Genomic DNA, 12798 nt, shown 5'->3' with positions numbered 1-12798 from the left:
TTTTACTAGCCGCAGTGCTTTGCGATAAACCCAAACAAAATGCAAGGACTTGATTTCTAAGCAGCGAAGTAGGTTTAGGGTATCCGTATTGATTATACGTCTTTCTAAACAACTTTAACGGCCAATTGCTTAAAATCTTTGACCCGAGTTTTGTCATAGCCGATACAGTAAAGACTGGTAAAAGCAACTTGTCTACAACCTTAACTTTTTGATAAATTGAGGGTAAAATAGCATTCGTAAAAGAAGACCTATAGGAATTTTTCGCTTTTGACGTATACGCATAAACACATTTTGTCTTGCATTCACAATATTTGTAAACAGAAATTTGTTTGCAGAAATTACTATAATGTTTCATTATGCAAAATTAGAATAAATTTGCAGCATAGAACTAGTGCGTCTTTTAATGACGATGATATTTCTGGTGCACGCCTATTTCTCCTTCCGACCCCATTCGACACAAATGGAAGAATCGAGGCTGAAAGTTGGTTCTTCGGTTTTGGTCCTGGGGAAGAATATTGAGGGCACAGTCGCTTTTATTGGTACAACGCAATTTTCATCTGGTACTTAATTCTCAACACTAACTCTTGCTAAGGAAAGTGGGTCGGGGTTGTTTTAAATGAACCTCTTGGTAAAAATAACGGAACTGTTCAAGGGAAACGCTACTTTGATTGCAAGGAGAGCTATGGATTGTTTGTGCGACCATCACAAGTGAGTGCCATTGTCATCCCGTGCAATTTTTTACATCTGTCCTTTGCATCTGATGTTGTGCTTCTATTCTGTGTAGTTATTTATTTGCAGTCCTGTTCCTGTCGTTGCATTTTGCTAAACCGCCCTTGATAGTATTTCATGCGAACACTTTATTTTTTACACCGCACTACTAACTCTTGAATACTTGATGGTCCCCTTTTTAACATCTAGGTAGCACTTATTGGACCAGACGGCTCAATCTCCGTCATGAATACGTCGATAACCTCTGCGGCTTCGGAAAGTGGCTCTACACGTATGTCGACGCCTGTTGCTGGCCCCTTCAAAGGTAGGTCTTCACACCATATCCTTTTATCATTATCATCACTTCCCTGGATAAATAGCAGACAGCTCTCGAAGACAGATTCCAATAAGCATTCGATCCACTTCCAAGCCAAACAGTAGAGTGAATTCTTCAGCCTCACGAAAAGGTAGAAACGACGTGTTTTGACGTCGTGTATGTTTATTTTCTTTAAATCTGCCTTATATAACTCATCCAACTAACGTTTCTCACTGATCCATGATGTCATTAACGCTGATAAAGTTACAATAAGCCTTGATTTTAACGCTCTTACCTATAAGGTTAGTTCATCGTCCCACATACTGGGCTAGCTTTGTTCACTTACAGCACAACTTAGACCACCTACTCATGGTAGTAGAACAAATTTGCCTTCAACTACTACAAAACTAAGCGGCACAAACATCGTGAAGAGTGAAGGTTAGTCAAGTGGCTCAGTTGGCACCTATGTAGTCTTCCTTATAGCTTAACTAACTTTGTGGCGATTAATCTCTGGCGCACACGCGACTGATCTAAAAGCTTTTCCGATTCTCTGTTTCAATCCCCGTCTAGTAACTAAACTATCTTGCCTAGATGATCTTACGAAATCTGATATTCCCGGACGGATGTCTGTTTCTCAGGTTCGTTTATTTGCAATGCAAACTTGAATTTTTTTTTGGTCACATTTTTTCCTGTTGCCTTTTTTAGATAGGAATATCTAAGAGGCATCGAGTAAGCTTTTATAAGTTGTTTTTAATAGAGCTTCAGCTTTCTTTCATATCACTAGAGTTATTCTTTTTGTTACCCATCCCGTGGTCATTTTTGCTTAACTAACTAATGGCTTTAAAACTAGGCTGTTTGGAAATAAACCATTGTCCCTTAAGGCACTAATTTTGTTTATTTAAAGCCTTCCGGTGCTTCCTCACTCTCTTCCATGTCACCAAGTCGAAAATCTTCATCCCAAACCATTGCCGTTGACTCAACGGCCAAAAAACGTGTATCCACAGGAATGCCTCATCATTCGGAGCCCATCAAACACTCATCTGTTTCCCCATCGTCTTCTCAAGCACAATTGGAGGGTCCATCTCCAACAGAGGAAACTCTCCCCTCTGATGTGCGTGTAGAACTCAAGAATCTCCGTGCTGAAGTGAGAGACCTCACTGAGAAACTAGAGGTGCTAAAAGCTAAGAGAGCGGAAGATCGAGTTAAACTGAAGGAGGCCGAGTCGATGAAGGTGCAACTGGCCCAGCTGGAGGAGAATCGCAAGCTGATTCAGGAAAAATCAGCCGATTTTCAGCGTCAAATTGCTAAGGCTAAGAGCGTACGTTGCTCTCCGTACTTAACAAAAATTTTTGAAAGTAAAAAATAGGCCTATTTAATCTGCAGGAAGCGGCGGAGAAGCAGGCAGCCTTTGACCGTTATAAGGAAGAAATGATTGACGCAATGGACACCATTGAAATGGCTACTCTGGACAAGGAAATGGCTGAAGAAAAACTCGAAACTGCTAATATGGAAATTGAAAGTCTCAAAGAAAAGGTAGAAGAGCTTACTTTGGAAAACCAGATCCTTAGGGAGGAGCAAGCCAATACACGTAGGTGGCCATCTTGACGTTGCGGAAAAAAGGAAGCTCAGGAATTCGCATACTTTTACTTGCTTGTTTTTTCTAGCTCTACCAGCTGCAGACGGCGGAACAACTTTGCCGGGTCCAACACTGGCTCAGTTGAAACAGCTCGAACAGCAAAACGAGCGCATGAAGATGGGTTTGGTGACCTTTCGGAACTTGGCTAATCAGGACAAACAGGAGATCGCTGCTCTTACAAGGGAGGTAAGTTAACATCGCCTCTAAATTCATGTTGTCGGTCCATCTCTGCACAATTCTTTTGGTGAAATCCTGGCCACAATGTTGAACTAGTATCAGGTCCCTAGTGGTGTGCAGTTTATTGCATTCTATGCAAATCCACTTCCACTTTGAATTATTTGCATTTCTACATTAATGGGTGTTGCTGACTGACATTACTGAGCAATGAAGTGTATAGAAATGTTTACTTTTTTCATTCCATTAATCTCATGGTTTTATTCTCTTCTGAGCAGCCAATACCGTAAAATCTTTCATTGATTTGCCTAAGAATAGTGTAATGAATTCGAGCATCGGAAGTGGCATTGAACTTTCGTTTGCTTTATGTAAGTACGAAATGAATTCGGCCTGTATTGGTTAATTCCATGTTGAGAGTGCTCCCAAGTGCATTATCGCATGTCCTCTCACAATTTTATAGCTGTGCGAATCAATTTAGATTTCCAAGTTTTACTGCATACCCTGATGTTTGCTTTTAAGGTTTTGCTAATAAGCCCATGTCTTTTAAATAAATCTCCCGCCTTAATTGGTAACAGCAGTAGGGGCTGTAAATGAGGTGAGGCTCACTTTATCAAACTTGAAACTATCCTGAATTACAGCTGCATGAAACTCCAATTCCAATTATTTGTAATATCTTCAAGCGTCCCTCTTCTACATTCTGCAAACTAGTTTCAGCACTCTTTCCTCATGTGTGTGGCTCTGTTTGGGCTTCCGGAACAACACAGGGAACAATTCTTACATTGTGAAGTTTAGTTATGGACGATTCTAGAGAAGAGAATTTTATATTTCCTTTGAGCACTCTTTTGTTGGATTTCTGCCTACGAATTCCATGCTACAAAACGTTTTTTTATATATATTTTTTGTAATTTTTTAATCGAAAGCTCCCAAGGCAACTGAGTGTCACGTTTAGACAATATTTCTTCATACACCTCCCTTTTATACATGGTGGTTAACATTTCTAGAGGAGCTAGTCGTACATGCAAATTTTTGTGAACAGTTTTTGTATAATTTATCAGCGTTTTTTACTCGAGCTTCTATTTGAGAACGAGTAGTTATATTAAAAGATGGATCAAATATCCCAAAGATCTTGCTAGTTTTTGTTTCCTTGTGTATTTGACTTCGATACTTCTGATACGACTCGAATTAGTTCATACTTTGAAGATAAACTAGAGTTAGGTACTCATTTATGATAAAGGCTGTTTGTATTCATGGGTCGTACCCATGCTCTTGTATTCAGTCATACTTCTCAAGGCACTGTTTACAGGTGTCCACTCGGTTCGCATAATCATTAAACCGCTTCCTCTCTGTTAGGTATCAAAACTCCAAACCGAAGTTTCTCATCTGAGTGCAGAAAAGACGCGGTTGAGCGAAGAATTGCACCAGGCACTGGAGCAGACGATTGAGTTGAAGGAGCAGGTCGATGCTGCTCTTGGAACCGACCAAATGGTCAATATACTTACCCAAAAGAACCTGGAGTTAGAGGAGAAGGTGGATAAACTCACTGAGGAAAGGAATGATTTGGTACGTTCCACCTCTCCCTTCCTCCTTTTCTGCCACGTTTATTCCTTAGTTGTGCTTGTGAAATACACTTGCAAAAATCCACTCTTATTCATGTGTAAACTGGCTAATGGGATTATTGCCTGTGCAATGACCTACTTATGCATCATGTTTTTGCAGTCGAGATTCTGCTGGATTTAATTTATCAGAATTATTTAAAAGGTCTGTTTCGTCCAAAGACATTGAAAGGCATCTCCTTGCTCTGTGCGGCTGCTCTAACAATAAATCTCTTTTTTGCATAATTTTTAATTGTTTGAACTAACGTTTTCACTGGCTATTTGAATTGCTGCAAGCGCGGTTTTCAGTGTATTATTTTTTTCCCTTATTTGCGATGAAATGCAGAAATTCATGCATGGTTTTACCGCAAAAGTTTAGAATGATTAGAAAGATAAACATAGGTTACGTGGTCAGCATATTTAAGGGTTTATTTTTTCGGGAGTCGTGGTAATTTAACATGTAATTAACCTGTGGCTGTGCAGCAAAAAATTTCGCAGTTAGCCACACTTTCCTGTTGCAATGGAGCTAGCGAAACTTGATCCCCTAATCTGTGCTCCAATTCAGAACTTGGGTTCCCAATATTGTAGGCAGTAAAAGGATGAAATCTTGGGTGCATTCAATCCTGAGTTACGCAAATTTTATAGACAGGAGAAGGGTCTTGCTAAAACATTCCTGACATCATCAAGATATCGGAACTTCTTATTTATCCTTATTACAAAGGCAGGATTCCAATAGAATCAGGTAAGTCGACAGCTGAGGCGAAAACGATATACCTCTTCATCGTTTGCACCAGACCTGAATCGAAAAAAAGGGATAGTTACCACATAGCTGGTATGCTGTAACGTTATTACTGAATTGATTCGGTTTGTTTACACAAAGTATTACAAAGTCTTCACAGCAAAGTGTTTTCAAACTGCGGTATATCATTAGTATCAAAGCCTAACAACCTCACATTGAACGTTATTACCATAGGAGTCTCTGTGCGAAATGAACGATGAGTTGTTGGAGGGTGAACATGAACGGCAATTAGAGTTGGCCGAGCAGATTGATCTAGCCCGGGGTCAGATGCGCGAATTGGCACGTCAGTTGGAGGCCAGTCGGGAGACAGTGGCGGACTACGAACACACCATCTCGAAATTCCGCGAGGTTGTAACTCAACTTCAAACGCAGAACACCCAACTGAGCCAGTCGCTTGCCGATGCGCGCCGTTCCGCCAGCTCTGCCAATCTCGCTGCTATGGCAGTGGAACAGTCGGTTGCTTCCGCCGAGGCCTCTGCTCTCATGCTTGGCAATCCCGCGGGCAGGAAGATGGAGGCTCAAACTATTGCTAAGGTAATGCCTCCCCTTAATTGCTTAAAGTGGATCCATCCATTGTACTCTAATCCAAAGTGTCAGTGAATAGCGCAAACATCCCCAAGGTTTGGAACTTAGTAACGTCTAAATGCCTGGAGTTATGGTAGCGCTAAGTATCGGAACAGAAGATCTTAAACTCTTCTTGTTGCCTTGCTACCACTTCAACTTTTACCCACCTGCTTTTAATAGTAAAATCTGAGTTTTTTTCTCATTTCTGCGAAAAGTATCATTAATAGTTCAACGAATGGAAGGATATTACAATGAAGGAAAGTTGAGGCGGTTTTCTCCCAAAAAATAACCAGTTACGCAAGCCTTTCCTTTGTGATGTGAGTTTCCCGGATTTCATATTCAGGAGTAGTTTAACTGTTGGGTAGCTGTCAGTTAGACAATCACCTGACAAAATTTAAAACTGTATATTAAGCCATAGAGCGTTTCAATATTTATATTCTAATTTTATTTTAACCATTCAGCTATCATTCTTCGGTTACCATGATCCAGTTCTTAGGCTTTTCGTTCCTCGTGATGAATTGGGTGTGCTTCATTCTTTTTGTTAATATACCCACTTCCGAGAACTAGATCCATTTAAATGTGGGTTTCGCAGAAGTGACGAACTTTTGCATGCCTGATCACAATGCCTACCTCATGGCGGAGCACTAACTGGTGCATTTTAAGTTATGAACTGTGTTGCTGTGTCATGATCTGCTATTTGTGAATATAAGCATGGATTCCGTCGAGTTTCCTATTGGAACAACCAAAGGCAGAGAAGTCAATTCCGGATGTCTATCTGAACTGTACCAGTTTGCTGTGGGTATGGTGGGTGCGTACATGTTTCCCAGCTGACTGCTGAAGGTCGCTGGGGTAACAGGTTGGTAACATCCTCGTGTATTTACGATCCAATTGGTCTGGGCTCGAATTGTGCTTGATTACTAGTGCATTTCGAGTCGGTCTGTGCGTGGTATTGTCTAATTAGGTGAACTGAACGAATGCATGGGTCGAGTCTGGAGTCGTTCTAGATGTTAAACACAAAGATGATTACCTTCTAGGAAGTGGGAATATGAGCGTTTCCTGGATTTGCAGATATCTCCAGCGCGGTGTAGTCCTTACTCCTCATGATGTAAGTAGGGGTAGTGCTTAAATTTTCTTCCCAAATTTTGTTCTTAGCATTCATTTCAATATTCGAATTCGATCTTGACGATGGCAGGTCGTTTGTTTCTAGAGGTAGGGTAGCAAAGCGTACTAACCCGATTTTGTAACATCAGCAACAGCATCATTCTGCCCAACTTCTTTTTAACCTACTTAATTGGTGTTTCACGCGCCGCCAGGTAGCACTTTTTGCTTTCCAGTATGGTTTTTTTGTGCCTAAAACTACGGGGTAATCCAATAACTAGTTTCAACTAAATGGCTATTAAAAGCTTTTTAAACTGCAAAGTTTATTTGTTGAATAATCAACACTACAATCTACGCGTCTTTTCCAAAGAGCAAGGGGCAAAAGTTTCCGTAAATTCCACTCTTACAAAGCTATTGTATTTCCTGTGTTCGCGTGATGAACTAATACTTGCTCTAAGAAAGAGGTATAGTCGTCACTCAGCAAACTGCTATCAAAAGATAAGGAGGCGAATGATGTGACCCTTTCATCACTACACAAACAATCACGGTCCTGTGTGGATGAAATGACACTTTTCCTAAAAGTATTTGGGAGAGTGGGGAGTTAATGAGTGGATATTTTGAGAATCAGCTATGTTACGTCTGTTTGCTTGATGAGGATTGTGATACAACAGATAGTTCTCGTCAAAAGCCAGCCAATTGGTCAGTCTGTCAGCAAACAATCTAGAATGCACGCCGTTTCGATAACGCGCAAGAGATGATTGAAGAACGAATTGCTAGGCATTCAAGCTTACTTTGTGTCATCTCAATGCATCTAGGTGGCACTAATTTTCCGCAGACCCCACGGCTTCTCCTCGGTTGATATGGTGTTACAAACGTTAATCATCCACGTCCAGCATGGCAAACCTTTATTTCCATGTCAATCAAAAGCTAAGCGGAATTCTATATTCTTTTCAAAAGTAGTTTGTCATTCTGAACCTGATTTACATGCTTTGAGAAATTCATCAATAGGTTCAGCTTGTTCATTAAAACTATTTGCTTCTGGCGGTACGTTCTGCTGCCACTTACCACACCCTCAAATGGTAGCTATAACGATAAACTAGCTTCTACTTTGGTTTTGGAATCCAGTCAAACAAACACGTTTGGTAGAGTAGGCAAGCTCGATTTACACTTCCCAGCTTCAACCCACTTCTGATGACATAAGGGTTTAAAGTAAGAGGAAAAGTTTTTGAATACAAATAAAGGTTACCCTACCGATAGATCGAGGCACCTCTACGCTTTATAATGATGTACAGAAACAACAATCGCATACATTTTCCAAGTACTTGCGAGTTACAAGAAGCCATCGCAGCATGCTGTATGGAAAACCTATCTACCATTTACAGTTGCCTGATATAAGTAAACATCGAAATTTGGGAAATGCTAGCGGGAGTACAGAACAGAAGGGATCACCTTGAAAGGTCAATGAGCTAATGCGCATCACTTCCATAGTACTTGTGACAAGAAACCGAAAACCGTACGTCAGTGCTGAAAACTCATTAAAGCGAAAAACCTCTAGTTTAATAAATGCATTCAGACCACATATTTAGATCCCAATATCACGCACAACGTGGCGCTCTATCGCATCAACGGGTCCACTGCGGAAATAACACAAAAACAGTAAAAATACGCAAAAGCAACGGACGAACCATTTGGGTAGCCACCAGCTGACCCGCGCTCTTAGTGGTGGCATAGAGACAGCGAGCGCAAATGACGAGTTTGTGAAGAGTTAAGTCGAGGCGGACAGACAAGCCGGGTGGGAAGCGGAGTGGCTTTGTTGTATGGAAAATTTTTAGTTACTCTTAGACGCTTTGTTTGTTTTTTTCTTAAATTTCCTTCTGCATGTAGTGTTCACCTCTTCATTTTAGTGCGTTAACTGTTTAGATTTAAGCGTTCTGTCAAATACTTACACTGTCTTACTCTATTAGCTAGTCACAATTACGCTGAAGTGTTATAAAGAGTGTGAATCATTTTCACATAATTGTAGGTAATTGAGGTGGAGTTGCGTAAGCTAGATGCCGAACAAGGTGCTCAACACGTTGAGTGGCTCTCGCACTTTTTGCCCGATACGTTCAGTCGTCATGCTGGGGACCATGATGCTATTCTCATTCTGCTTCTTGTCAATCGTCTTATTTTCAAGTGTGAACTCCTTGCTACTCAGGTATGTTGCGCATCATGTCTTTGATTATGTTCGAGGAAAATATAATGGAAACTTCACTAAAGGGTTAACTTTGGTGTTTTTCGGATGCTTAGAGTGACCACCAAAAGTGTAAGTAATGAGTTTTAAATTTGCGAGAACGGATCGAGAACTATTTATTTGCGAAGAAGTCAGTCACTTTTAAATTGTGTGTTATTTTGGAAATTCATGCTTACAAATTCTAGGTGAGAAAGCGGTTTCCCTTGCCCAATTGCATCCGTGGTCTGGCTTCGACAAGTGGCCTTCATACTGCATTACCTCCAGATCTAATGCCTCCTACACCGGTCAAATTCACCGCTGGGGGGGACGAAATAGATGAAATCGGCATTTTCAAAACTGAAGCTGAATTGGCCAGCTTCATCTCCTTCCTTATTCTCCTTCTTAATTACTGGCAAGGCCTGTTGCTGCAGTTCAAGAGGTAACCATTGTGCCGTTATCATGTGATATACGGATCTGCGTTTTCGTTATTGACGTATTGAAAGCTCCACACTGCACCCATGAGCGTTGAGATGGGAGACTTGAGTAACCCTCGTCTGCACTAGACCGCAACAAGTGATGGTTGTCCACCATAATTGCGAAGACCAAATCGCGCGAGAATGGGAGGCTAGTGTTGTAAAAGATATACCCAAAATAATGTGTATTCTACTCCTTATACCTGTCCTCTCTCATCTCGCCCTTTCGTTCTTCCTCTTTCCCCAGCGTTTTATCGTCATGCAGTGTAAAGAGTTTCTCCAAGCTCGTCACTCTCTACAACGACCTGTCTGCAGGCCATGAGGAGACGGTGGATCATCTCCTTGATCTCTGCAAGCGTGACCAACTCGACGAGGCGGTCTCTCTGGAGGGTTTGATTTCCTCGGTGAATTTTTTCAACAAAATTCACACCGCTCACGTTGTACCCGTACTCAATACCTTGTCCGAGACCATGATTTCCACCGGAATTATGAACAACTTCGCACGCATTGCTCTGGCCTGTGCTGAGGCTGTCACTGTGGATGCCTCATGTCTTGCTGCCTTTATTGGTCAAGTGGGTTTTATCTTGCATTTTGGATGCGTTGATTCTTCCTTGCTTTTCCTCTCTTATAAGTCAATGAGTGAATTAGGGCAGGGAAAAATCCACTCTCTTGCATTGTAATATTACAAGATTAAGATCTTGTACACTTCTTTTTTAGTTTATCAACCTTTTTTGTCAATTAGGTGGATTTGGTCATCCTCGTCTGTTCATTTTAGCTTTCACCGATTTCGCTAAGCTGGTTTCCGACCATAAACCGTATTTTCGCATGTCTATGTTCGAAAATACAGTTTTAGACGCTAGAAGCGTGTAAAATACGTGAATTGATTGTAATCTTAGCTTGGCTCATTTCATCTGTGCCGAAGTTGTTGTAACTTACCTAGTCATTGAATTCATACACTCTAATCCGCTTTTTCGTTCTAAAGACAAATAAACGATTCTTAATGATAAAATCTGAACAAATAGGCTAAGAGAAGTTGTAATTTTAAACAGTTGATGCCGCTTATTCTCTTGTATTGTTTAGACCTTCTTAGCTATTTATTTCACTGTTGGTTCCTTGCATCGCCCTTATAAAAGTGAACCATGTTCTTACAGATGCGGATTCTTTTTGGCACAAATTCGATTCACTTGTCCCTTCACCTTACAGCCGCTGGATATTGTGGATCCTGAGAGCGGTGTTAGCGCTGAAACAGGGCTGCCAAAAACCATCGCCCAAATGGGCCAGCTTAGTGCCTCTATTCGCACCCACTCTCGTTGCATCCGTCGTCGGTTGCCTAGCAACAGCGAGTCCCAACCCCTGTGCTTCCCACCCGGTTTGTCTGTCCGCCTCGACTTAACTCTTCACAAACTCGTCATTTGCGCTCGCTGTCTCTATGCCACCACTAAGAGCGCGGGTCAGCTGGTGGCTACCCAAATGGTTCGTCCGTTGCTTTTGCGTATTTTTACTGTTTTTGTGTTATTTCCGCAGTGGACCCGTTGATGCGATAGAGCGCCACGTTGTGCGTGATATTGGGATCTAAATATGTGGTCTGAATGCATTTATTAAACTAGAGGTTTTTCGCTTTAATGAGTTTTCAGCACTGACGTACGGTTTTCGGTTTCTTGTCACAAGTACTATGGAAGTGACGCGCATTAGCTCATTGACCTTTCAAGGTGATCCCTTCTGTTCTGTACTCCCGCTAGCATTTCCCAAATTTCGATGTTTACTTATATCAGGCAACTGTAAATGGTAGATAGGTTTTCCATACAGCATGCTGCGATGGCTTCTTGTAACTCGCAAGTACTTGGAAAATGTATGCGATTGTTGTTTCTGTACATCATTATAAAGCGTAGAGGTGCCTCGATCTATCGGTAGGGTAGCCTTTATTTGTATTCAAAAACTTTTCCTCTTACTTTAAACCCTTATATCATCAAAATCGAAATAGAAGCCAGTTTATCATCATAGTCGCTGCATAGCATTTGAAGATGTTGTGTGTAAAATCACCTCCCCTGTTGAAGCAAAACTTGAAGATAGGTGGATCACGTCTGGGAAGACTTCCTTTTGGAGGCATTTCTCCAACTAGTGATTGTATACTTTTCTTGGATTGGGTTTTAATCCATCAAGTGAACGCATGCAAAATGGGATGGGTAGCTGGTAAATGAAATTAAGTCACAATTAGAGATGTCTATTCCATGAACTTAATAAACACATTTTATTTAAGGTCTAGTGAATCCTTTTGGGGGTGAAATGCTCATACCCAGACACTGCGATCATTTCACGTCTTACTACTCTTGAATCTATAAAAACGTCACCACAATACCTTAGCTCTACGCATGTCTCAAACCTATTTGTAAATGAACGAATAACTAAATCTTACAATCCGTAAATTCTTCACTTTCAGATATGTGGTTACATTAATGATATAGGCAAATAAAACCAGTAAACATTGCAGCTGTAGGAAACATGCTATCTCAAAGCTACTGTGATATGCTTTTAAGACTTTTAAAGCGATATATGTTATTATCTTGTCTTTCGCGCTATAACTGATGGCTGTAAAGTTTGCGAGAAATCTAGATCGTCTGCTTGTTTCAAGAATCTTCGTTGTCGCATTTTATAGGCAGAGCATACAGCTCTGGACGCTGCGACGTTGGTTCGGGAGTGTCTCTCACCGGCTGTGCAGGGAGTGTTGGCTGAGACAAACACTCCAGTCAGCAGCACGACTCCTGCGGAGGCGAACCTCTTGTCCATGCTTGAGGTCGCGGCCAATCAGGTGTTGATCACTGCCACAGCTATGGAGCACGGCGAGTACGATTTTGATGGTACTAAGAGGCCCAAGGTAGGCTTCTCATTCTTTTTTCTTATGGAACACGACATTTTCTCCTGAAAATCATTTTTATAGGACAATTTTAGTATGTGTTATTATTTAGTCTTTTAGTCCCATTGCCATATTTCCCCATCATAACTGTTCTGTTTGCATTTCCAACGCATAACACTTTTTGTTCAAGAATTTACTTCTAGGTTTGTTATATCCTCTTCTACGTGCATTCTTTCTCCATTATGCATCGGCCAACTTCCCTAGACTCAAGAACCGATAATACAACGCGCAATCGCGTACAGAAAAGCCCAATCAGAGTTGGAGAGCTGCCGAGGCAAGTTAGAGTTGAAGGAGGTGGAGTTGCTTGAGCTGAGG

At 41.2% G+C, this 12798-nt stretch overlaps 1 protein-coding gene across 1 annotated transcript in view; it reads left to right on the top strand. All coding sequences in view use genetic code 11, as the record gives it.

Moving 5' to 3' along the window:
* Positions 1-954: 954 nt before the first annotated feature.
* The window catches only part of EGR_03458 (Dynactin subunit), a gene marked incomplete at both ends in the record, with an annotated part of 12458 nt that continues 614 nt past the window's right edge, over positions 955-12798 (top strand). The window contains 15 exons of the mRNA XM_024492707.1: positions 955-1033; positions 1373-1462; positions 1595-1662; positions 1929-2342; positions 2408-2612; positions 2689-2846; positions 4185-4394; positions 5400-5759; positions 6251-6311; positions 6824-6894; positions 8911-9084; positions 9306-9538; positions 9838-10144; positions 10776-11045; positions 12226-12444. Coding sequence (XP_024352840.1) covers positions 955-1033; positions 1373-1462; positions 1595-1662; positions 1929-2342; positions 2408-2612; positions 2689-2846; positions 4185-4394; positions 5400-5759; positions 6251-6311; positions 6824-6894; positions 8911-9084; positions 9306-9538; positions 9838-10144; positions 10776-11045; positions 12226-12444 — 2919 coding nt within the window. The remainder of the gene's footprint in view (positions 1034-1372; positions 1463-1594; positions 1663-1928; positions 2343-2407; positions 2613-2688; positions 2847-4184; positions 4395-5399; positions 5760-6250; positions 6312-6823; positions 6895-8910; positions 9085-9305; positions 9539-9837; positions 10145-10775; positions 11046-12225; positions 12445-12798) is intronic.

This window comes from Echinococcus granulosus, assembly GCF_000524195.1.
Source record: "Echinococcus granulosus chromosome Unknown EG_S00018, whole genome shotgun sequence".
Classification (NCBI taxonomy): domain Eukaryota; kingdom Metazoa; phylum Platyhelminthes; class Cestoda; order Cyclophyllidea; family Taeniidae; genus Echinococcus; species Echinococcus granulosus.
The sequence above is the reverse complement of the archived record's forward strand: the minus strand, read 5'-3'. Positions and strand labels throughout refer to the sequence as shown.